At 42.0% G+C, this 26,498-nt stretch overlaps 1 protein-coding gene across 1 annotated transcript in view; it reads left to right on the top strand.

The window, feature by feature from the left end:
- PTPRG (protein tyrosine phosphatase receptor type G) overlaps positions 1 to 26,498 on the top strand; it is a 394,385-nt gene that overhangs the window by 360,433 nt on the left and 7,454 nt on the right. The window contains exons 15-27 of the mRNA XM_038149628.1: positions 2,517 to 2,608; positions 12,359 to 12,455; positions 14,057 to 14,139; positions 14,367 to 14,501; positions 15,158 to 15,292; positions 15,697 to 15,869; positions 17,017 to 17,152; positions 17,490 to 17,636; positions 19,470 to 19,563; positions 20,826 to 20,902; positions 21,329 to 21,457; positions 23,738 to 23,884; positions 24,703 to 24,845. Of these exons, the coding sequence (XP_038005556.1) occupies positions 2,517 to 2,608; positions 12,359 to 12,455; positions 14,057 to 14,139; positions 14,367 to 14,501; positions 15,158 to 15,292; positions 15,697 to 15,869; positions 17,017 to 17,152; positions 17,490 to 17,636; positions 19,470 to 19,563; positions 20,826 to 20,902; positions 21,329 to 21,457; positions 23,738 to 23,884; positions 24,703 to 24,845 (1,588 nt within the window). The remainder of the gene's footprint in view (positions 1 to 2,516; positions 2,609 to 12,358; positions 12,456 to 14,056; positions 14,140 to 14,366; positions 14,502 to 15,157; positions 15,293 to 15,696; positions 15,870 to 17,016; positions 17,153 to 17,489; positions 17,637 to 19,469; positions 19,564 to 20,825; positions 20,903 to 21,328; positions 21,458 to 23,737; positions 23,885 to 24,702; positions 24,846 to 26,498) is intronic.

The raw sequence follows: 26,498 nt of genomic DNA, 5'->3' as shown, positions 1-26,498 counted from the left end.
TTTTTAAATTTTCTAATGTTCACAGTCCCGATTTTAATCTTTCTGATGCATAATAATTATATTTTTTCCAGCATGGTTTTCCTGAGATGATGGGCACCTTCATTTCCCTCTGACCCAGTGAGCTCATATGTCAACAACACTTCCTATTTAATTATTTAATGTGTGATTGTTACCCATGTCATCAAATTTGGTGAGAAACTGCATTGGTTAAGGCTTCTGGAGGGAGTTCGAATGAAAATGCAGAAGAGGAAAAAGGGAGGAGAAGCACTAAAGGACAGTTAACAAGAGAGAAGTGAAGTAGCAGTGGGGATAAAGGTGGAGACATACTGCCACCATGCAGTGATGATGATAAAAAGAAAACTAACAACGCTTTGCCATGGATTTCTGGTGCAGACCCATCCTTGAAATTGGTGGGAATTCAATGGACTGAAGAGCATGTTATCTCTAATGTATTTTTTGGCTCACAGATCACAATTAAAGTTAAATTCTGCCTTCTGCAAAATTAGCTTGGACACACTAGTCTGCTGCAGCCAATCTTTTACCTTGGCTGGTCTCAGTTGAGCTAATACTATGCAAGGAAAAAACTCAAATTATAACTGTGGAGCTTCTCTTTTGAGATTAAATGCAATTGCTATCATAGCAGAAGCTATTTTCAAGGAAGTCTAGGATGTATGGGCTACTTTTCAGAAGAGGAAATACTGTTTTACAGGTTCTTTCTATAGATTTCTATGATTCCTATAGATCATCCCATTCAAATGTCTTGGCTGTGAAAATATTGATATAAATATTATGAAATTATGATACTCCCAATATTATATAGAATAAATGTTATCACTTAAATATTTTTAAATGCCAGCATTTTTGCAGGCTGCAGCATTTTGCTAAGAGCATACACTTGTCAAATGTTTTGAATTCTGTATTATTCAGTAAATGAGCATGTGGTTAATTAAAGTAGCATTACTATACTGCGAGGTGACCAGATTGCAAACATATCTTTAACAATTGGCCCTTGTAAATAAAATAGAAGAGAGCTGATTAAGATCTGAAAATGTCAATAGATGCAAAAAGCCACCTTAGAGCGTTACCTTATAAAATAAAAGGAGAGAAGTAATGACATGGTCAATATTAACTGCCATCAGCTGGAAAGAAATCAGATTGTCAGGGATCTATAAAATTCTTGCCAAAGTAGAACCTCATTTACACATACAGATCTTCATACCCTTTGCTAAGAAAAGCGTATGTGACAGCTTAGAGGTTTTAGCTGCCAAAGATCTTTCACTCTGAATACAGTAAATGTCACATCTATTTATTTATCGTTAAATTTTGCTAAGTATCTGTAGAAATATTTGGATTTTTTCTATCATAATGTAGATGTTTAAAAGGAAAAGAATCCAGATTATAATGCAGCTGTAGCACCAAACCATATGTCTGCTAAATGGGAGCAAAAATACATCACTGAATTACTGGGAGTAAACATAACCTAGATGCTATCTTCAGAAGAATATTAAATGGATTATATAAATACAGGGTATTGCCATAAAATCACACCATCAGACAATAGTAGCCATCAGGCAATAGATTATTTCATATGCTGAAAGTAATCACAGTTGTATAGTAATTTGCATTTTCTAAATGCCAGACTGAAAATATTAACTGGCGAATCTTGGCAAGCACAGTTTTTCTACCAACTGCAGTGGTGGTCATAACAATATCCAGGCCTTTTTTGAGAGCTAAATAGAGGAATAAGTCAGCCATCCTACATCTCAACTTTATTAGAATCTGCCTGGAGTCCTAGGTGCTCAAAACAGTCTTGTTTTCAGTTTGAGTCTTCAACTTCCTTCTTGTGCAAAGACATAGAAGGGTGATTTACTGGTGTATTGGGTGGCACTGCACTGTGCTGTGCAAGAGCAAATGGTCCAGTGGGATACTCAATAATATTCAATGTTGTTAATAATGTCTGGCATGACAGAGAACTCAAATCAGAGTGGCTGTTGTGTTTGCCTGCTCTTTTGCTTAGAAGCAGTTTCATAATTCCATTTGGATTCTACATTATTGTGTTAAGGGGAAAAAAGTTAATAAGTTTAATAAGAAAGGCCTGTGTGTTTGCTCAGTCTGGTAAAACTTACTGGGAGTAATTGTCAACTGTATTTTCACATTTGGGGTCTCTTCTGTTCTTTTTATATCGTGTGAAAGGGAGGAGGTTTCTTCATCCCATCCACGGCCATCTTCAAACTGGGCAAGAGCTGATTATCCTTGAACCTTAATTGTTTGTAAATCAGCATCCCAGGGAACAGGCTCTCAGTATTTATAATTGTCATGCTTAGAATTGGAAATACAATTAAATGTTTACCTCAAAACTGGCCAGATTTATCAAGATTTCTTATTACTGCATACTGAACTAGCTCTGCCCCTGGGAACTCTGATCTAAATGATATCGAGTGAAGACTTCCTCTCCTCAAGTTTTATGTATGAAACAAAGAGCAGCTTTGAGTATCTCTCTTTTTTTTTTCCTACAGATGATATGGAAGCAATTCCAGTCAAGCAGTTTGTTAAACACATCAGTGAGCTGTATTCTAATAACCAGCATGGGTTCTCAGAAGACTTTGAGGTACGATTTAATGACCCACCAATAAAATGTTGTTTTCCTAAAGTTAATTGTGTATTAATAATTGGGGACCATGTGACATCTGTGTGAGGCTGTCATATCAGGTAAATGCAGTGCTCAAATATATCAGAAGAAACAGGACAATACCAATTTTCTACCAGCTATGAGCAGTGTGGGACTGGACTGGACATTTACAGATGCTTTCTAACCACCACAGATTTGGTGCCTTTAAGGGGGAGCCCTCCTAGGTTTTTCTTAAATAGGAAAAGCTGCCTGCAAGCCCCCAGGAACAACATGAAGATACAAACAGTCATTTTTAACTCAAGGGTTTTCTTACAATTACTTTACTCTTCTTGCTCCAGAATTTGCTTCTCTTGGTCATCTGAAAAGTCATCTATTCCCTGAGTGAAACAGTGCTTGCAGTGAATAAAAGTAGTAGAATTTGGTCTTTGATGAAAACCCAAACTGTGAGTTAGTTCCTTGAGTCCTTGTTCATGCTCTGTTCAGACAGGAGACTGCTGTTGAAGTCATTGATTATTTTGTTCCAGTAAAACTAAGGAGAAAGGATTTGGGATTTAGTTTGTAGTATTTACCTAATGTGACTATTTTTAAATTTGCATCTTGTCACCTGTGTAGAGCAGATTCTGACCTATAAATATGCTTTCATTTGGAGATAATTCCAATGGAGTGAAAGTAGTTTTCTACCTCTGGGTTACCAAACCCCTATTATGCAGGCATGGTAAGCATCATGCAGCATAAGACAGCAGAGTCAAACTTTTCCTTCACCCTGTCTAATCACAGTCAGTGCTGAACATTTGGAAATACTGAGAAACAAGAGAAGCCCCAGGAAACCACACAGAGTTGCACTTCTGGCTTCCCCACGAGCAAAAGGAAGTGTTTGCCTGCTGCCTGTGAATCAGAGCAGCAGCTCTGCTTACAAACAAGGCACTGAACCAAAATAGGTGGCCTTATATCTACAGCTTCTTTGCTTACTGCACTGTAAAGACAAGATTGTATGCAGGAATTGTTTTTAATGGGATCATTTAAAACGTTTATTGTTGCTGTTTGGTTACTGTCTATAAAGAGTGTCTGCTTTGTCTGATGCCAAAGAAAGCGTTGTGTAAGTTAGAAACATTTTGTATTCATGAGGAAGGCAAATGTGTAAGGTGTTAAAGTGATTTAGTTCAATTGACTGCTGGCTGGATGGCTGAGCAGGAATATTGAGGCATTTAACAATGTTGATGGTATTCAGGACAAACATTTATTCTCCAGAGAGCAGAATTTGATCAGGATGATCAAATGCGACTCACTCTTCTCAATTATTTATGAATTGCGACCCCAGTGCTATTCATCACAGCTGGGTTTTACACCATTTAATTATTCAAAATAATCAACAACACATCTGTAAACTTGGTCTGGCTTTAAGCAAGCTTTGCTTCAGCTGTCACAGAATCACTGCTATTAACAAATGTTGGACACCTTCTGCCTGTGTTTTAGCAAAGAAAAACACTGCTCTAATAGCCTTATTTTTTCCCTTCCTCCTGGAGTTCCCTGCTGTGAGTGCTGTGCTGTGGCAGCTAGTTGGAGAGAGCTTTGGCCAATTAGTCCCATTCTGGGGAGCACAGGGTCCAAAGGGAAGTTAAACTCCTCCGACTGCACTGCGTGCACCAAATTCTATTCTCTGTGCTGGCTTAAAACTTGGAGCGTCTGCTTTGAAGTCAGGATAGCTACTCCAGATTTATTTCTCCATAGCTGAGGTCTCAGCCTCCTAAATGTAAATGAAATCTCCTGCTGGAGTAAGGAGTAGGAATAGGAGCAAGGTGATCTCTGTCTGGGCTGAACCACCCAGCTCCCCTTCATTGCTGGTGTTCTGCCCTGCTGAGGCCTCGTGGGCCTGATTTGAAACTCTGATTTTTTACAGAACCTCTATGTAAAGTGTTTCTCAAGTGCCCAAACTGACTCAGAGGTCAGAGCCCCAGCTTGGAGAGTGGCTGAGGGACAGTGGACCCAAGGTTACATTCATTCAGTAGCTGTTGGAGTGGCTGCAGTGCAGCTTCTCACATCCAGTCAGATCCATGGTCCATGTCCTGGAGTTGCATCTGCCAGCTATGGGGAAGACTTAGCTAATGTTTTATGGAGAAATAATAAGAGTCCAGCTAAAATGGAAAATCCAGGCCTGCTAGCCTTAGGTGGAAAGTACCACAGCCATATTGTGCCTTTGTGCCTGTGGAACTTTTGAAAAGAGGTGATTGATTCTACAGTCATACAAAAAAAAAAAAAAAATACAGCTTTTTACAGCTAAAAGGGGAAGAAAAGAGGATGGCAAGGAGATGCTGAAATAATGTGATCAATACTGCAGAATAAATAAATCCTCCCAAAGGCAACCACTGCATGAGATTTTGTTTAAAAAAGAAAGAAATTGATCAAAAATCTCCTCAGAATTTTCTGTGGCTGGAGGTTTAAGGTAGAAGGTGCAAAAGGAAAGACTAAGCTAGGCACACACATACACTGCCCAGTGTGGAAGGTGAACATCCTCCACTTGTTTTTTGCTAAATTTTGGTGTCACTTCCTGTGTTTTTGGCAGCATATTTAGGGCTGTGTTAGGTTGGTTTTTACAGGAAGAAGATTCCTCTAAAAGTAAATTGTGTGAATACTCCCTCCTCCTCTTAAATTGAGCTGTAATTACAGCTAAATATTTTGTGAATGTGCTTAGGAAGCATTTTATGTGCCGAGGAAAAAAGGACTTTGAACTCAAAAATCTTCCCTTGGAAAGTACATCCAAAATGAATCCTTATTCCCTTTGGGTAATTTTGGGTAATTCCCTTAGTGCAAGTAGCCAGCTTTATTGTCTGATGATAGCTGGGCTTTCTTGTATATACAGAATTTTAAAGATTTCCTTTGAGTCCTGTGAATTTTCAATTTTTGATATAAATTGGAAATACGGGACCCAGTTTAATACTGAACAACAAATAGCTTTTAAACTGAAGATTCTGCATCAGTAGTGCTGGTCTCTGACATAACTCTTTGTACTCAATCTTGGAGTTTGTTCAGTAGTAGACTGAAAATGTTCAGGGAAGTTTTTTGGCTTGCTCTCAGGTAGCTCCAGCACTGTCTTGCTGTGGTGTACAGGACTTTTACTGGGGCAGGGTTTGAGGGCAAGACTGAACAGAGATTGAAAGGCTTCCTGAGCCAGAGATTATATCTATTCCTTGTCTAGCCAGAGATTTTCGTGGCATCATTACATTTAACAGTCTTTGATAGACCTTTCTTCCATAAATTTCTAATTGTCTCTTGAACCCTTTTAGGCTTCTGGTGTCCAAAGCATTCCATTGCAATTAATTCTACCATTTGCTCCACAAGAACAGACTTCTTTTTGCTTTGATTTCAAATTGAATAACTTCTCTTGGTGCCCCCTACTTTTTGCATTACAAAGTGCATCCCTGTTTACTCACATGATTCTGTCTGCCTTTATATTCCCCCTTAATAATCCATTTTCAAATCTAAAGAAATCTAAATTATTCACTTCATTTTTTAGAGGAAGCCACTCCAGACTTGCGATGAGTTGTCCCTTCTGTACCTTTTTATCTTCCTTTACCATAACCTTGTCAAGATGGGAAGACCACAGCTGTGCACAGAACATGGCAGGTGGTTTCAATGCAGAGTTCAGTGACGTTTTCAGTTTTCTATTACTTTTCTCCTTCCTGACACAGTATTTGGTTTTTAACAACTACTGAGCACTCAGCTGACACCTCCAGAAAACTATTGAGTGTGACCCCAAGGCCTCATCACTGTATGGCGATAGCAAATTGGGAACCTGTCAGCATGTATGTATAGTCAGGGTTGTTTTTCCCCAAGTACATCACTTTGCATTTATCAACATTGAATTTCATTTGCCATTTTGTCACTCGGCCACTCCGTGCTGTGAGATTGTTCAGCTTCCCTTCACAAATAGTTTTCATTCTAATTATCCTGAATAATTGGGTATTGTAAACACACTTTGTCTCCTCTGCAGTCCACTTATGAATAAGTGAGGTCCCCATAAGATCCCACCAGTGAAAGTTGAGCACTGGAAATTCCTGGGCAGGTGAGTCCCACCTCTACCCTGGTAGTGCACAAAGGCAAGTTTTCTTTTTGCTCCAAAACCAGGACAGGTTTTTAAGTAATACTTTCTGAGAGGCCTTTTCACACATTTTGGAAATTGATATGCTGCTCTCTTCTAGGCAGCCTGTAGACTTCTTCAGGGACCTCTCCCCAATGTGTTCAAGGCGTTCACTAGCACTGCTCCTCAATTGTGGAGTCTTGCAGTTTGCCCCACAGAGAAGTCAGATATAGTGGGCTGCAGTGCCTAAAACCCCTTCTGGATCTCAATTTAAAAACTGATGTCACATTTATCATCCTCTATTCCCCTCATAGCCTGACTATATAGGACATGTGCCCTCCAAATTCCTGTATCAAAAAGAGTGTGAAGTGCCACCTCCCACAGCAGAGCTTTTCACTCCCTCCCCCTGGCCGGTTACTGGAATAACACAGTAAGTTTTTTTGAGTAATCATGTCCTTTTGCTCTAAGAAGGGAACACTAAGCCAAGAAATCACCTTCCATCCCCAAAGCTAACTGTGATTTTTTACAGTTTAAAGCAGCATTTGGAATTTTGAGATCAGGGAGTTTTACTTCCCTCCTCTGCAATTCTGGAGTGGGCTGGTCAGTGCTGCTGCAGGAGCAGTTAGAGAGGGGAATGCAATCTCTGCAGACCTCTCCTGCCTGTGGCCGTGTGAGCATAATGATTCATTGCCAATTTGGAGTCTGAACAGGCTCGCTGAACTCAGAGGCAGGCTGTCTAGCTCCCTCATCACATAAATTGAAAATATCTTTATACTCCAGCGGCACCTTCTTCTAAATGGCCTGAAATGTAAGAAAATAGCATAAATCTATATTTCCAGTGATGTGGCAGGGATTTGCTAATGTTATTCTCATGGTTGCTGCTGCTCAGGGCAGGGGTCACTGGCTCTTTTTAACTGGAGACCTCAGAACATTAGCAGTGGGTTGCATTGAAAACAGATAATGCTGCACTTTGCACACTTCTTGAGATACTAAAAACCCAGTGTAGTTATCCTGACATCCCTTACAGATTAGACACAGCTCACACCAGGCACATGCTTATAGCTGCATCTATACCAAGGAATTTGGCAGCAGAAAGATGCCATTTCAAAAGCATGCTGCTAGCAGGCAATGCTGCATTGGGAATGTTTTATAACCTGGCCCAAAAGTGCCTTAATTAGAGGTGTTCTCAGCCTTTGCATTGCTGTACTGAAACCAGAGGGAAGCAGCACTGTGAAGCTGGAGGAGGAAGGATTGCTGCAGAGCAGGACCTTCCTGGAGTTCTCAACTTTTATCTCACCGCTTCACCCACCCTGAGAAACTGGCATTGTGAATTAAGAGATGAAGAGAAGCAGTAAAAGAAGTTCAGATGTCTGGGGTTTCTATCACTCACCACAGTACCACAGCCATTCCCAAGGGTTGTACCTGGAAGCCCCATTTGGATGAGCCATTGGCTGGGCAATGCAAGGTTTTGGTCAGACTCTGACACCTCTGCGCCACCATCCTTTCCTCTCTCATGCATTTCACAGGAGTTTTTAGCTGTCTAATGATGTTATTCCTGTGTTGAGTCCTTTTGCTTTGTTTATTTTCACCTCTTTCTAGGCTGTCCCCAACTCACCTCTCTCTCGAGTGCTGTTGGAGAGTTTATACCAGTGCTAAATTATTACAGAAATCTACACTGTTCCTGGGGGATATCTTCAAATACTATCTGCAGTCTCTGTTGGTATGCTGTCTTCATGTTTGCTGTGATAAAACAAACAGAAAGAGCACTACCACAGAATTCTTGTAATTTGGGATTAAAATAATAGATCAAAACTGATATTGGGGGTGGACGCTTCCATGCTGAAAAATACCAATGTTAATATCAAAACACAGCTATGGATCTTCTCAGGTTTAGTTGCTCAGATTAGGATCCTTTCTTTGTTGTCACTCCTCATTGCTATTCATAGGCTTTCACAGTTCAGCCCCTGCCAGGACAGCAGCCTGAAGTAATGGGAAACAACAGCAGCAGTGCTTTGTGAGGCCAAATCGAGAGACCGAGTTCCTGCTCAGCCACTGTAGCAAAAAATCCTGCTCAGAACCTTATACTGCCAGCAAGACACTGGAGCAGTTTGATTTTACACTTAAATGGAAATTCTTTCAAGTTTAGAAGAAACTAATCTGTAACTTGTTTCAGAAAGGCAATTAAAATGGGTCGTTAAACCTGGGTGTATCAAATTCCAATTAGCATTAGCATGGACAATATAATTAAAAGGTAAATTAGCCATAATAGCATAGACTAGAACACTTCTTACAGTAACTAACAGTCAATTGAAACCATGTACTTTGGTTTCTAGGGTTGTCAATGATTAAGTTGAAAGGACAGAATAAAGCCTGTATCCATTCATCCTGGGACAGTAATGTGTTCTGGGAAGTTAAACACGAGGAGCAGCAGTGTGCAAGCCAGCCATCATTAAAATCAGTGGAGGAGACTAAGCTGGATTAAGGAAAACCAAAGGAAATATTCTAGAGATGAAAAGTTTATGGATGAATTATGAACGTGGTGGTACAAACACTATCTGTCCTACTCCAAGGTGCTAGTAACAGTTGTGTGCCTGCTGGGAGTGGGCTTTGTTTAGGCTGAGCTGCAGTGAGCAGCCCTGACCTGGTGACCTGCCTGCAAACGTAGGCTTTAGTAGTAATGCAATCGTGGTGATGTTTTTAGTGCAACTGAGGGACTTGGTAGCCAGTAAGGTTTAGAAATCCCAGGATGCTCATTGCATCAGCAACAGAAAATGCTGGGAAAGTAAATATGTGATATACATAAATGTGGTAAAATGGCATAATTAAGATGGGGACTTTTGGGGACTTTCTCCAGGATGTTATTTATTAACACCAGGGTGTCCTCTTCTGCCAAGGGGTAAATAATACTCTGGACAGGGGCACAGATAACAGACTGCAGCTAGTCTTGTCTCCTTGCAGCCTTCTGTGCATTGATGAAAGGCAAGCACCTCAGCTATAATAACAGAGGAATGTGAAGTTATGCCTTACTGACTGGGGGGGAGCCTGTGGTTTAGTAATTTGCTGGTAGGATTTGGAGAGATGAGCCCCGGAGGGTAACAGAGAATGGATACCCACCCTCTGCTCTCAACCTCACCTGGGTTTTGGCACAGCCAAACCCAGGCCAGGGTGGAGCTGGAGGATGTCCTCAATCCCCTTCTCATTGACAGCTTCAGTGTCCCAAAGCCTTGGCTGTGTCCTGGACTGGAGGGGAGGGCTGAAGACTTTAAAAAGACAAAGAATAGCTGAGGTATATTGGCAAGGGGGAAGCTTTTCTGTAACAGTCTCCTTTTGCTATGCTTCTGCATTGTGTAAATATAGGAATCCACCATTACAACAGCTTTCCAGAGTATTAAAAACCATTTAGAATGCTGTGTGTTAAGAAAAGCCATTTGCAGATCATCAGCTCTCACAGCATCAGACCTCCTTTTCCACTGCTGTGTTTTTCACCATCTTAGCTTAATCTTCCTCTTCTATTAACGTTATATTGGCCAGCTGGGAACATGTACAGTCGAGGAAACAGTCACCATCAACATAAAAAGGTTAATTAAAATGATTAACCTCCCCAACAATTCCCTTATGGAAAAATCCTATAGAATTTAATAGAAAATGATACATTTACTATGTAGTATTTAAACTGTCAGAGAAAATTCCTTAGCAGGGAGGTAATTCCCTATTAAATTCCATAACTTCTCAGAGTATTCTCCACAGAACCTTATTGGATTAATCTGTATTAAATTCTACAGCATTCGGCATAAATTTTTCAACACCAATAACTTCTAAAAAGAATTTTATAGTGATGCAGGGATGCAGGGTTTGATGTGAGGCTCTTCAGAAGCAGGCAGGGTATTTTTTAGGAGGGACCAGTATCGGTACAGCAGTGATGTTGTATGATTTCTAAATGAAAATATAAGTAAAACAAAATTACATTAAATCAACCTAACATGTAAATATCGCTGCTTTTCCAGCCATGACTTAGGCTGAACTGATCCTGCCTATTGTGTTATCTGAAATCCCTTGCTTACTGGAGCTGACAGGCAGAATTAGGGGAAGAGCACACTTTAATATGGGGTTTTTTATTTGATAGAAGTGGAACTATGAAAATTCCATTAGGGCCAGCTGAGAGTTTTGCTTGATTCGTCTTTGTCTTTGCTCAGCTCATCTCCTGGAGCACAGTATGTTTCTCCCTGTGGAGGGTTGGGAAGAGAGAGAGAAGCAATTGTTATTTGAGAGTGTCACATGGATATAAAAGCTATAAAATGTACAAGGTTTTAGTATACTGTGCACTTTTAAAATGTAAATGTTGGGGAAGATATCAAAATTGCTATGCAAGTCCTCGGTGAAATGTCTGCATAATGCTGAACTCCTACATCTGCTGTTTGTATAGCATTTCTTGTGATAATTTTTCTCTGTCACTTAGCTCGTGATCTTTGTAGCAGCTGTGAGCTCCTAATGACTTTGCCTCTTAGGTTCTATACTGTTATTTTTAAAGTCTGAAGTACAAAGTAATTTGGCACTTCCTCACATATCCTGGGGGGAAATTGGTTCTGTTTGGTGCAGTTTCTGGGAGTCACAAAAGACTTGAATAAATATAATTTCTTCCACAACTTTGTAAACTTCAAATTTTAATGTTTGTTTTAAAAATATGTCTTTAAATGAAGACTATTTATGCTAGTGATAAAAAGAGTGTTCTCTTTTTCGGAAGATTATGGTGAAACAGATACTAAAAAGGTGTATCTTGGAACAGAAAAGACTCCTGAGTGATTCAGTTTGTAGAGCAGTCTCTGAAGGGTGTAGCTCTCATGGGGAATGGCTGCTTCACTTTGGAGTCAAAAAAAAGACCCTCCATTGCCCTATTTCAACAACTCTGTATTCTGTTGTTGAACAGAGCAAGGGGTGGGCTAAGAACTTAAAAATTCCAAGGGATCTGGGTATTTAACCTACAGCCCCAGCTAGACAGACATCTGCATCTCTGGCTTCATGAGCACCATGGTCTCTCTCTGCTTTGTAAATGTACATGGATGCAACCTTCTCTTCCCTGGATCGGGGCTGGTAATCAGCATCCAGGCTGTGGTATTTAAAGCCCTCATTGTTGTCTTCAGAGATCTCTTTTATTTATATTTTACAAAAGGCATCTCTCTACAGAGAACTAGCAAAAGGTCAGTGCCAAACTTAAATGTCAGAAACCCCATTTTGAGAGGTTATAAGCAGATAAGTTGTCCAGCGATCGAAAGTCTTCTGTTGAAATGTTTTTTGTTCTTCGTTTGTTACACTGCCCTGGCCACTCTTGCATCTGAGGGACCCTATCTTAGCTCCCCAAGGAGGCACAGAGTGGAGCATGGCAGGAGATACAGAAGGTGATGGACTGGTGGTCAGAGGGGACAGCTGGCTCTCAGAGTGTTTGTCCCCAAGCCTGTGGAGAGGAGCGTGACCAGGGACAGCTGACACTGCTCAGTGTGAGACCACAACATACAGGACAATACTGAAAGACTTTGTGTTTAACCCAGCAGTTAAACTACTGATACTTTGAACATGGTTTCCATGCTGTTGCAGAAGGAGAGAAAGCTCAGGGTTTTTTGGACTGACAAAGTTTCCATGTGTATAATCTTTCTGCCTAGGAAGTGCAGCGCTGTACGGCTGACATGAACATCACTGCAGAGCATTCCAACCACCCCGACAACAAGCACAAGAACAGATACATCAACATCCTGGCCTGTAAGTAAGCACTGGCCTAAGCACAATGAACAACCAAAAGGGCACTCTCCTCTTGCAGTGTGTGTGTGACTGGCACAGCCAGGTGGCCCCAGGTGACATTATTACACAGGGTGTAATAAACATGTGAAAGTGTGGCTGGGAGATCCTTTCCCCATTAGAGGCAGTGGATGTTTTGACTTCTCTGAGGCCAGGATTTCCCTCCAGCTTTTGTTTTGAAATGTTTCACAGCTTGAATGTCCAAGCATAGTTGTAGAAGTTTGGTATGAAATTTTGCAGAGGAATAACTGGGATAAATTGATGATCAGAGCTCTCCTGCCCACTAATGCCTGAAAACTGGCCTAGGGGAAGTGCATGGAGGAGCAAAGAGTTTTACTGATGATTCCTGGGATTACTCTACAGTCCCAAAGGTGCTAAATCTTACAGAGTGTATCTGCTGTATTTCAAACTGCTTTAGCTCTGTGTAGGATTTGGACAAATAGTGATCTTTGTAGCACAGAGCAGGCTTTGCCTGTATCCCTCTGAGAACTGCAAATCTGGACTCTGCTCTAGAATGCAAATTATCTGGGATGGAAGTGCAGTCATTTTTTCCCTGTCGTTCTCTTATATGGAATGCATGGCAGATGCAACTGTCACTGTGGTTTTCGGACAGACATGGAGAGCCCACTGGTAAAAAGTTCACAATGGTCATAAACATTGCAGTAAATCTTGAATGCTTTTGATGGCATAGGAAGGAAATGCGTGTCCCTAACAGATTTTCAGTAGTAATCAAGGTACTGGCTGAGGACCAATTCCCAGACCTGTGAAAGACTTGCTGTGTGGCCTTGGGCAAAGGCATTAATCGAGCTTGTCCCAGCTCTGACTTTAGACATAGAGGTCTCATCTCTCCAGGTACAGAGATGTGACATTAAAGGAGGATTGAAGCAGGCATTTCAGTCCTCCAGATTATCATTGGAGGATCCTCTTTCTCCATTGGTCCTCAAGGAAGGCAAATGAAACCGGTCTTTATGCTTGAAGTTGGCTCACATGTCTCATCTCTGCATGAGTTGGAAGCACCACTCAGCCCAGTGCTTCTGCCTAGGAGCAGGACTATGATTTTTTTCCTGCTTTAAGGCGGAGTCAACATTTGAGTGAAACAAAAAGAGGAGCTAAAGATCACAGCCTCAAGTCTGTCCTCATGGTGTGACGGTGGTGCTGAAGGAGTGAGGACATTCACTCAGCTCCCAGAGCCAGCAGAGCTGTCTGAGCCCAGCACTGAGGGGAGGATAATGAGCTGAGCCAAGCAGAGGCAGTGTTTCACAGCCCCGTGGGGTGCCCTGGCTCTTTGAATCTCACTACCCTGAGTGATGCAGATGATTCTAGAAATTGTGCTCCTGAGGCTCCAGTGCCCTTTAAAGAGAAGCTGTCCCAGCATGAACCATGTACTTTAAGGGATGTGAAGGCTGACAACGTGCACATGAGTAGATGACCAAGAACAGATCCTCTTGGCTCCAGTCGAAGGCCAATCCTTTCTGTGTATTAGTAAGGGCAGCCCTGATACCCAGGAAATGCACTTCTGCAGCATGTTTCCCTAATGTTTCTCTGCTCTGTTTTTTATCCTGCAGATGATCACAGCAGGGTGAAGCTAAGGCCTTTACCAGGGAAAGATTCTAAGCACAGTGACTACATTAATGCTAATTATGTCGATGTAAGTTGTTTTCATGATTTTTATCTGCTCTACCTTTGAATCCTTCCACAGGAAGGAAGTATTGTCACTTGTGATGTGATTGTATTTTCCAACTTCACCTGATAATTTTGCTACAAATTCCTCACTATTCTGAATTAGAAAAGCACCTTCCTTGTTACCTCTAAAATATTAATTTTTCTGCCATGATACTGCTTTCATCTCACTTGGCTTTATGGTTTTCTTTGAAGGGTTACAACAAAGCAAAAGCCTACATTGCTACCCAGGGACCTTTAAAGTCTACCTTTGAAGATTTCTGGAGGATGATTTGGGAACAAAATACAGGAATCATTGTCATGATCACGAACCTTGTTGAAAAAGGAAGAGTAAGAGATTTTCTTGTTTGTTAGCAGTTGCTCCTTAACACTTCCCCAAATCACCTAGGCAGAATTTGTTTTAAATGGCTTGGGGTGATTTGTACTGGTGCATAACACATGAGTAACACGACACAGGGACACATCCTATTGTATTTGCAGGGTGCCCGATGAAGGAAGGAATGATGAATCTGACTCCATGTTCTCAGAAGGCTAATTTATTATTTTATGATACTATAATATATTAAAGAATGCTATACTAAACTATACTAAAAAATACAGAAAGGATATTTACAGAATGCTAAAAAGATAATAATAAAAACTCCTGACTCTCTCCAGAGTCCTGACACAGCTTGGCACTGACTGGCCAATGAGTGATAACAATTCACACCAGAAACCAACGAAACAATCACCTGTGGGTAAACAATCTCCAAACACATTCCACATGTGAGCAAAACAGAGGAGAGAAGCAAATGAGGTTAAATTGTTTTCCTTTTTCTCTGAGGCTTCTCAGCTTCCCAGGAGAAAAATCCTGGGTGAAGGGATTTTTCAGAAAATGTGAATGCCACAACATCCTGAGCCATGATTTTTTTCAAAAAGCTCTAGTCAGAAATACAAAGCAGCAGCTCAGGCCCTTGCCCAACTCACCCACGTGTGTCTGTGTTCAGAGGAAATGCGATCAGTACTGGCCGACGGAGAACAGCGAGGAGTACGGCAACATCATCGTCACGCTCAAGAGCACAAACGTCCACGCCTGCTACACCGTGCGCCGCTTCACCATCAGGAACACCAAGATGAAAAAGGTGAGCCAAGCCCTCACTGCTCCCATCCAGGCGTCTCCTGGCTTGGGTAGGACACAAGGCACACCAGAGCAAAACTCAGCATTTGCACAGGCAGCCTGGAGAGGCAGGTTGGTGGGAAACGAGTAAGTAAAGACAGGATTACAAGGAACCTGTTGCTAAGGTTTAGCCTGTATTTCTTTTACTCAAGTGCACTGCAGCTTTGGTGTCCTTGTAAGTGCTGTTATTACCTCTTCCCACATGTATTTTTCCTCTAACTCTGTCTCCACCCATCAGCAGGCAGAGCTGCAGGTTTCTTCTGTCAGAGTCCAGCACTTTTGCAGCTGAGCAGGCCAGAAGGACTGACGATATTTTTACGCTTCTTTTCCCTCCTCCCTCTCTTGTCTCTATACCCTCTTCGTGCCCAGGGTCAGAAGGGGAACCCCAAAGGGCGGCAGAACGAGAGGACTGTCATTCAGTACCACTACACCCAGTGGCCTGACATGGGCGTGCCCGAGTACGCCCTGCCCGTGCTCACCTTCGTCAGGAGATCCTCGGCAGCCAGAACCCCAGACATGGGACCAGTGGTGGTGCACTGCAGGTAGGATGGCTGTGACAAACCACCCGTGGCAAGTGCAGCTAGAGCACAGTGTGTGCCCTTCCGTGCCACCTAACACAAACGCCGCGGGTTACTAACACAGGAGCAGTGTGTCAGCCCCAGGGGGTGCGGGTAGACACGAGCTCTACTTTGCTTACATCTTAAAACAGCTCCAAAGCAAAAGCTTCCCAGCTGATACAGGGTTTTGCTGTAGCCATGATACTGAACTGTTGAAATACATTGCACTGGAATTGGAAAGCTCCTTGGTCAAAGCTTGTTTGTAGCCTGCCAGTTTAGTGCACGGACAGGGCAGGATCACCCCTACTGAGAACCAACAGTGTGGATACATGGACACTTGGGAATGCAATTGCCAATGAACCACACTCACACACACCAGCACTTGCAGTCACAGCAATAGATCAGTCAATATACTGGTTCAGGGATGTGGTCTTCATCACTGTGTGTGAGGGGGCTGCACAGCACTATATCAAAGAGGAGAGGATGATGGGGGTTACAGCTCCTTCCTCAGCAGAAATGAAGAATCTCTGAAGAGTTCCCATCTCTCTTGGGCCCAGGACTGCCCTCGTTCACTGTAAGGAGTTCTGGCTCCACAGGATTAGCCCCCTTTTATACCTTCCCAAAGTGCTGGTATCACTTTCATTTCCAGCTCCACTGTGCAGCTTAAGTTCACCTCAAGGCTGAAGGCAGCCAGAGCCATCTCACAGCCTGGAGTGGCCTTGGCAATCCAGCACAGCAGCAGCTTGGCAAAGGGTGGACCTCTGAATGGCTTCATCCAGCCAACACCAGTAACTGCAGCAGTGGAAACAGGACCAAGTGCTAACAGCCAAAGTGTGAAATCCAGGACCACAGCAGCCTTATCCCCATGCTGCTGGCACAGGTGTGATGGCTTGTATTGTGTTCAGCCTCATCTTGAAGCACAGAAATACCCACAGAAGGGAGGAATTATATACCTGGTAATATTTCCAGAAACCCAAAATATTTTGCTGGGAAACTTTAATGGTTGAAGCTAGGAGGAAAATGGAAGCCCATGAACAGGAATATGTGAATATTTGCTTAGTTCTGTTCTAGCCACTTCTGCATTTGCTTTCATCTGGCTGTATTTCATGGGTTTCTCTTATGTTCTCTGTAGTGCTGGTGTTGGCAGAACTGGTACCTACATTGTGATAGACAGTATGCTGCAGCAGATAAAAGACAAAAGCACAGTTAATGTCCTGGGTTTCCTGAAACATATCAGGACGCAGCGCAACTACCTCGTCCAGACAGAGGTAAAAATTGCAGTGGGGTTGAATTTAAAGCCTTGTTCATTTTTGCATTGTAATCAGAGAATAGATTTTTCCAATTACTTCCCTGTAAAAATTGATTATATTATTGATATTTTTCTGCACTGGAATATCTCTCTTTTTTAGACCAGAAACTTCAGATTTTGTTCTTGACTTATTCAGTTGTATGTGCCACATTTATAAATATTTATCCTGAATTGGGCAGTATTTGCATGAGTGGCTTTTTTTGCACACCCTTTCCTTTAGCGTGCACTGCTCCTCAGACAAAGACATCCATTTAGGTTATTTCAAATGTCCACCTGACATGCTGATGTTTTTCCAGGAGCAGTACATTTTTATTCATGATGCCTTGTTGGAAGCCATCCTTGGGAAGGAGACTGAAGTGTCTGCAAACCAGCTGCACAGTTATGTTAACAGCATCCTCATTCCTGGCATAGGAGGGAAGACACGGCTAGAAAAACAGTTCAAGGTAAGTCTTAATCACTGCCATCCAGAGGCACCAAATAGGTGGGCTCCTACCCTCTTTTATATGGCCTGGCTTCACTCTCCATTGTCATGGCTAAGGAACCAAACCAGAAAACTTGATCAGTGCAGCACAACGTCTTGAGAGGTTCAGTCCTATGCAGTTGTAGCTTCACTGCTGGAAATCAGCGCTCATGCTCTTCAGTCAGAGGTGAGAAGAGGAACAGGGACGCTGGTTTAGACTGTGCTGCTGGTCTCCCTGTCCCCAAGGGGGCTGGGATGTTCCCAAGTCTGCAGTTAGCTTGGCTGGAAGCCTTCCCCCAAACTGTGGCTCTAATGCATACAAACATGGGGAAAGACAAGAGATGAGGTTCTTTGCACCACCTACTATTTCATCAGTGTAGATAAGGAATTACAAATGTTTTAAGACCAGGAAACACAATATGCCTTTCTCTTTGCTAATCATGATGCTTGTTGTGTTTCCTGCTATGTCATAGCTGCTTCCTTCCTGGCCAAAGTAATTCCTTTTTCCCAGATCTCTTATTTGAAACCTAAGATTTTCTGATTGCATTTTATTTGAATACATTGTAAAATATTTAGCGAGTGTTTGTATCATAAGGAGACGCATGACATCTGTTTTCACAGCTAAACTCACTCGGTTAAAAACTACCCAATAACTACCCTAGGAACTGAAGCTGTTAAATTACACCAGGTGCGAAGCTATTCAAAAAATTAAGCTGAATTCACTTGTAGGAATCTCAGTATTTCTCCATCACTCAAGACATTCCAGATGCTTAATTACTAAATTAAAGAAACAAGTACAAGAGCACGCACGCCCACAGAAAATTCAGGAGGAGGCAAAGATTTGTTATTTTTAAAAGTGTTGCACTTTTAGAAACAATTCTAAATTATATGTATAAATTATATGTTTTCTAATGACTCATGCCAAAGTTTAAAAACCCTAAGTGCCATTTTCAGAAATTACTTTCTCTGACAACATTGCAGTTATTTAGAATCCCCATAACTTCTAATGGGGCTTGTGCCAGTGCACAGATGAGTTGAGTGCTATCTTGTTTAGAGTGCATTTCAAACTGGGATGTGACCAGCAACAATTATTAGATCTTTCTCTTGTTTCCTTTGCTGCCACAGAGCTGGCAGAAAATAACTTGTGCTCACGTCCCAGTAGAGCAATTTACATTCAACCATCTTAGAGTGAAATGACACTGAGTAACAAGGTGTGAGTGCAGGAGATGTGAGAGCCACCTTTACTCTCTTTGCTCTGGCAGTTTCCCCATGTACTGGGGGAGTATTCAAATACAAATCTGCCTTTCTTTGTGCCTCTAGGCAGCCCAGAATGAGCATGGCAGACCAGAGAACGTAGCCCATGGCCTCAGATCTCAGATGTCAGTGTGGTGGGTTCCCCAAAGGCCTGGCAGAAAAAGACATTCTGCAGGAATGATCTGCCTATTATTTGGGGAAAAAAAAATAAAAAACGTATTAAAGTTTTGTTGTTCTGTTTTGCTAGCTTTTATTCCCCAAGACCTGCTTCTGACTAAAAATATCTGAAATTCTGTGAAATATATTCTCAAAGATAATGAAACATAGTGTTCTGTGAAAATACATTTTGATGGAACTTCATATGCAGGATGTTGCAAAGCTGAGAGCTGCAGAGATCTTTTTATCTATTAAACATTTCCATTGGAAACTTGAGTACTTTAAACAAGTTTTAACAATGCAGTTTATTCTTCTACTGATGCATCTTCGCAGGAGTTGGCAAAGAAACCTCCTCTCTTCATTTAGAGCGCTCTGAGGACTGACTTACTACTTTATTCTCTTTCAGCTGGTTACACAGTGTAATGCAAAATACGTGGAATGCTTCAGTGCTCAGAAAGACTGCAACAAAGAGAAGAACAGGAACTCATCAGTTGTGCCATGTAAGATCACATCTTTGGTTTGATTACTTCCTAGCATAACTTTTTGTACCAAATTCTCCCGGTGTTATGCATGAAAAGACATAGCCACTGGGAAGGGGAAATGTAATCTTTTGTTCAGCCCAAGCTGTCTTGTCTTTCAGTATTACCCTGATGAAACTGAACAAAAGGAAATAGTTGCAGTGTCAGCCAGATATACTGTCCAAGTGAAATGTTAATTTGAAGTGCTTAAGAATTTGAATAATTACGTAGGGGATAAATCTATGGAATACTGAGAGATTACTTTGATACCAGCTCCCAGCTCTGGTGAGATCTCCCAGAGTGATTGGCACCAGTTGTTTGTAATTCAGCTGCTGCACTCGGTTTCCCTGTGTGAGCCACCCCAGATTTAAGGGTATTTAGTGCCTGAGGACACAGTTTCACAGTCATTAAAATGGAATCTGTGCGTGGCTGTCAAGCAATATGAACTTGCAACAGACCAAGCACAGGCACAATGTCATCCCCATCACATTACCCAGAGTACAGGACACAGAGGACAGATGATAGCCAAGCTAGCACAGAGTAATAGTGGCACAGATACACTCCATCGTGAAGTTAGTTAATAAAAAGGGAAGTCATCAGAATACATCTTAAAAACAGATAGGAACGTGGTAGAAATAGTCTGTTTGATTTGGCCCTTTGTGTCATGCAGCTGCTCTGATTTCAGTTTGGTTTTTGGGGGCTGTCAGAGGGTTTGAGGATGATGTTGAACCCAGCCCTCCAGAGAAGCATGGATCTGCAGAAGAGCACCCACTTCTGGGAGGTTCCCCATTAGGGAAGATGTTTGTCTCTGGCAGTTCTCTCACCCTGTGAGAGATGGCAGTGCTACAGAGTGGTAGGGAAAACAAAATAAATCAGCTGGGTTTGTGTGCTGCTGGAGACAAATGGAACACTACACACAAGAATTACCCAAAATCCCCTGTTATCACTGCATATACTGTTATTTGGTAATTCAGCCTGCTGTGAAAATCTTTGCTATAGTAAAATTTGATTCCTGGAATTACTTTGTCCTTGTGGGAATATTGTGCAACATTCTCTTTTATATCCTGTGTTAGCAGGCAGTGCTTTAATGCAGTTAAAGTGCTGGCCTGCTCCTGTGGGAGATGGGAGCTGCACACTGTTTGCTTTGTTAACGGCTGAGAAATTCTTACTTTCTGCATTGTGCCATGATCAGACTTTGATCTTTTTTTTCTCTGTTTTGTTTTTTTTTTTCTTTAATATTATAGCTGAGCGTGCTAGAGTGGGCTTGGCACCACTGCCTGGAATGAAGGGAACAGATTACATTAATGCCTCTTATATCATGGTGAGGAAGCCAACACCTAATTACAAAGTAAAATCAATTCTAAGGTGCTAAATACCAGATGCCTATAATTGTCTTAATTCTGTATGTAATGGCTGTGTATTAACAGATGAGATTTTAACACCTTGCCCATAATGTAAAGCTATTAACCGTGTTTTATTAAAGATTCTTGCCTAAAAAAATTAATTACAAGATGCATTTAGATGGAATGTGTATTTCTGTGAGATACAGTCAAATAGATACTGGGATTTAAAGTAAATTAAAGCAGTAGGGACTCTGTAGCATTGAAATGGATTAAGAAAACAGAGTCTGTGTGAAAATATCGTGGTATAAAATGAAATAGGGTCATTACGTGTCCCCAGAAATTAAATCAATGCTTTAGAAGTATGGGAGACAGTAAGTAACTGTGTGTTTGTTTTGCTGCCAAAGGGCTACTACAGGAGTAACGAGTTCATCATAACCCAACATCCACTGCCACATACAACTAAAGATTTCTGGCGAATGATCTGGGACCACAATGCACAGATCATTGTCATGCTGCCGGACAACCAGAGCCTGGTGAGTTGCCTGTGTCTCTCCCTGCGTGGTGCCACTGTCACAACCCAGCTGGGCACAGCACAGGGTCACTCAGTTGCCTGCTGGGGCTGTTTTGTGGCCGAAAGCAAAGCCAATTTTTGAGCCACCTACTCAAACTTTGCCATAAGCTGGTTACAAAAAGGTAAGTTCAATGATGTAGGAGCTGTTGTTTTGCTGTTGCCTTCTGCACTCACCCGTGCACATCCAGGGCTGGAGGGACCCCAGTGCTCACAGACAGCACAGCAGTGCTGTCAGCATCTGCAAGGCTCCTGAGGGCTGCCTGGCAGGATGCAACCACTGAGGGTATGGAGAGGCTTGGGTGAGGGTGAGGACTTGGAGAGGAGCAGAAATGCAAGGTAGGGACAGGAGGATAATTGCTTGTTTGCCTGTGAGCTTAAGCCTCAGGCCATGCAAGACTAAGAGTGCAAGGCTACACGTGCCATTTTTAATGAAAGTAAAAAGCAAACAAGTATGTTAATTTAAGTGGAAATAATGAGTCAGACAGAGAGACAGAATAAGGAGACACAGGTGAAGTGCTAATCACTGCTTCCAGATTTACTAGCACGTCTCAAGAGGGTGTGTTGAAAAGGATTAGGAACTAATCGGTTCATTTTTTCATGCACGCATCACTGAGATGAACAGACAATTGTAGCTGCAAGTGGAAGAGAAGCCACCTTCATTACAGCAGGAAAATAGCAGTCATGAGGGGCTACTAAAGAGGCAGCAGTCAATGTGCTGCTTGTGTGTGGGGATGGAAGGGAGTGCAGCTCTGCAAGGACTGCTCAGAGACATTCGATCGGATCAGAAAGTGCTTATGAAATGAAAGTACGTCAGGTGGAAATGAAGAGGCTGATCTTGTCTTCACATGTACGTGAAATAGTTCTGCAGAACCTCAGTGATCAAAGGGTAAAGGTGGAATGCTAGGCTCAGCCACAATGCTTTCACCTTCGCCATTCCCAGGGTGGATGTGGCCAGGAAGGCAGTGGCATCTGCCCCTGGCTCAGTGGTCAGTGTGGGATGTGTTGGCTGGCAGGAAGGGATGGCACAGGATTCAGACAGCACCAAGGTGCTGGATGTGCAATGCCAAAGGACAGGACAATAATGCAAGGTTCCTGTCTGGGGACCTGTCAGGTGGCAGGACAGGTCCCTTGCCTGGCACTCAGCCATATTACTCTGCTTCCCAGTACTTCTGCTTATTTAGGGCAGAATTGTAAGGATGTAAAACCTTAAGTCACATTTTCAGAATGAACACTGACAGCACAAATCTTAACAGTATCTTGTGTATCAGAGCTGCAGACCCACAGAAATACACTTGGTTTAAGAGGGATGTACAAGGCCATGGCAGGATGACATCAGTTCATAGTTCATGTTTGCTCACAAGTGAAACATGGGATGTCCAGAGACATGGATTTGCTCTGTGCTTGTGGCCAGGGCAACTTCTGTGCTCATTCTGCAAGGACATAGACCTTTGAAGCCAGGAGAAGAAACAGACTTGCATGTAGGTTGTGACAGACCATAATTTCCTTCCTCTGCAGCACATTAGGAATTCACAGTTATTTTTTAAAGAAGGGCTTTTGCAGCTGTTTTAAGGAACAGCTTTGACTTACATCCTGCCAATCAGGCTGCTTCAGCACTGAACTTCTTCCAGCCTTCCCAGTCTCACTGAGGTTTTACAGTGTCCCTTCAGTCAAGGTGTTTTGCTGGAGAACTTGCATTAAGTTTAGCCAGTGTTTTTTTCAAGGCTAGGAATGTTTGGGTTTTTCTCTTCCACTTCACTCCTCTGCTCACTCCTAAAAATTCAAGCCCTACATAAGTATCCATCAATCTCCTGCCTAGGCCTGATCCTCAGACCTTGAGTTTTGGATTAGATCACAATAAACACAAATTAAAAATAACAAGTCATTAATTTTTAAAGGTCAATGAGTTTTTTCTAAACAAATATCTGACTTTGAAACAAAACTCTGTAGGCAGGAGGTCATAAAGCCTGGGATACAATACAAAGGTTAAGTATGAGTGAGCTAAGATAACCATTTCCCTGTGAAACCAATTAAAAAGCAGATGTTACCTGTTTGAACACACAAAGGGAGGATCTGGCAGGTTTACTGCCTACTGTAATAGTAAATTTGTTTTAGAAAGAAGGATTTTTTAAATGTCCGTTCCTGATCATCTTTATTTATCAAAGCAATTTTTTGATCCACTGGATTTTTCCGTTGCACCAAGGTATCTGAAAGGCTGCAGTAGTGTGTTCTTTCATTTCTCCAGGCAGAAGATGAGTTTGTGTACTGGCCAAGTCGTGAGGAATCCATGAACTGTGAGGCCTTTACTGTGACCCTTATCAGCAAAGACAGACTGTGCCTCTCTAATGAAGAGCAAATTATCATCCATGACTTTATCCTTGAAGCCACCCAGGTAAAGTAAACCTTCAAATGTGGGTCTTAGCTTTTCACCTAAATTATATTGATGCCATTTAAATACAGAAGAAGAAGAGTTCAGAAAATTTTTGACAAGGATTCACTTGTAAATGCAGGTGGATGCACCTTGCTTTCAGGGGAAAGGTATTCTCATTGGCTCCTTCTCCCTCTCACATCTTCTACTTCCAGGTAGATTCCTCTAGCTAGTAAGGCTAGTATTAACTGTCTGTCTCGCTTGAAAGTGAAGACATGTGATTTTACCAAGGTGTTTTGTCTTATTTCTGCTCTCAAAATTCAGCATTTATAGTTTAATTCAGCATTTATAGTTTGGGACTCTTATCTAATCATAAAACTAAACTAATAATAAATAATAAAATATAATTAAAACTAAACTAATAAAAAATAATAAAAACTTAACTAATCATAAAAATGATTCTTTTGAACTATAAACCCGCTTCTAGTTTGTTATCTGGATTGCAGCTGGACTTTGCTGCAAGACATTCATTTGCAAGCCCGTTTAAATTTCACTTGCTTGCTCTTGCTTGACTTTTGAGCCATAAGAACTCTGAGAGAGGTTTGATATGAGCCCTGAATTCAAATACAAAGTCTTTTATTGTTAACCATTTTGTCAAACTTGCATTATTTTAGGGTTCTCACTGTTACAGAGATGCTGGAGCTGTGTGTCCTCTGTCTATGTAAACTGTTTGGAAGAAGAAAGTTTCCCTCCAGTTTGCAGTGAGGCTCTTTCCTCTCTGTCCCTGGGGTGGATGCCTGTGAAGGGCAGGAAGCTAATGCCAGGCTGGTTTGTCATTGCAGGATGACTACGTTCTGGAAGTCCGCCACTTTCAGTGTCCCAAATGGCCAAACCCTGACGCTCCCATAAGCAGTACCTTTGAACTTATCAATGTAATCAAGGAAGAGGCCTTAACAAGGGATGGCCCCACCATAGTTCATGATGAGTATGTCATCACTTTTCTCCCATTTATGTGCAGATTGTACACTCAGCTGGAAGACACTTGTCAGGACTGATGTCCTTTCCTGCATGGAGTAGATGGGGTTTAATAGTCCAGGAGTAGGTGGGATTTAGTAGTCCAGGGAACAGATTAAAAATATGTAAACTTCCAAGGATGAGTTTTCGGTGGGCATCTGAGGCCAAATACATTTTTCTTAGCGTATTTTTTTGTTGGTTATAATCTTATGTTCTTCTGCTCCTGGAAATATCCCAAGCAAATCCTACAAGCTGTTTCAGAACCCAGCAGAGCTTTGATTTAGATAAGGCTCTAAGCAGCCTAATATGGGCTGATGGAAACAAGTCTCAAAACAGCCCAGGCTCCTGTCTAACAGCTCAGGTTTCATGTGCCATGTAAGACAGAACAAGCTCAGCTCAGCTGTGTCTCACGGTGAGCAGCAGAAATATCTTGTGACAAAGGGCCCAGGTCTTGTAAAAGCAGATTTATTCTTCCTCCTTTTGCTTCCCAAAAAATATTCCAAGGGGCCCATACAGTGCCAAGTGGGAGGGAGGGGGGCCACTGACTCCAGGCCAGCATGCCCCAGCACTTGCCTCTTTTGTAGCACAGTGGTGAGCATTGTCTCATCAGCTATGCTTGAACACCCAGTTATAAAGAGTGCTAAATACTGCATTGCATATTATTACTTGCACACATTATGGAGCTGCAGAATACCACTACAGTAAGGCTGGAGCCTGGATCTGACCTGATTTCCTTGGAGGGTCTGTTTCCTGGTGGGCAGAGCACTTCCTGGAGTCATTCTGTGCTTAAAATGCCAAGGAAGCCCAACTTCTGACAGTGCTCGTGTTGTCCTAAGAGCAAGCACCAAGCCAGCACAAACGCCTGCTCCACCTGCAGCCCCCCGGCACTGCAGCCTGTTAGACTTTGCCACAAAACAGAATCACTGGGAAGGTCCTGGGAATCTTTGCAACAACATCACTGCCACATTCTGGTGTGTCAGTTGTTAGAGCAGGCACTGTGCTGGTGTCCCAGGAGGACGTTGATATCCACCGGTGCTGCCAGGGCTTTCCCTGCACCCAGCTTCCCCAGGTGTCACTGCTGCAAGAGGTTTTTCCCAACTGACTCCTGCAAACGATGCCTTGGGCTGCAGCAAGTAGTTTTTCTCCCACCACCTCCTCTTGCCTTGCTTATGCAGACTTTAAGCTCTGTTGCCTTTCACCAGCACTGATTAATTCCAGGCTGGTTTTAATATTCATGCTTTGGGTAGTCTGAAGTGAAGTTTTGCTGCTCTTGCAGTATTTAAGATTATGTTTTACAAAATTAGAAACATTATTGATTTGGGCATTTCATTGCTAGATGAAAAAAGAAAATCAAAATTGCATTCCAAGCAATGCTGAGTCATTCTTTCTGTACATTGCTTTTTTGGTTTATTTGTCATATTCAATGATTTTATCTTTACGCCTAATACATAATGTGGATTCTGCTTTTAATTGGAGTCTAAGGAAATGTAGCTGAAAATGAAAATTTCCCTTTGCTACATGCAACAACTATATCACATAATCTACTAATAATTACAACTGCAGATTGATTCCAAATATATGAATTTGCAGATAACTAGATTTATGTGGTATTTAGGAAGTACAT

The sequence above is a fragment of the Motacilla alba genome, chromosome 12 (genome assembly GCF_015832195.1).
Source record: "Motacilla alba alba isolate MOTALB_02 chromosome 12, Motacilla_alba_V1.0_pri, whole genome shotgun sequence".
NCBI lineage: Eukaryota > Metazoa > Chordata > Aves > Passeriformes > Motacillidae > Motacilla > Motacilla alba.
The sequence above is the reverse complement of the archived record's forward strand: the minus strand, read 5'-3'. Positions and strand labels throughout refer to the sequence as shown.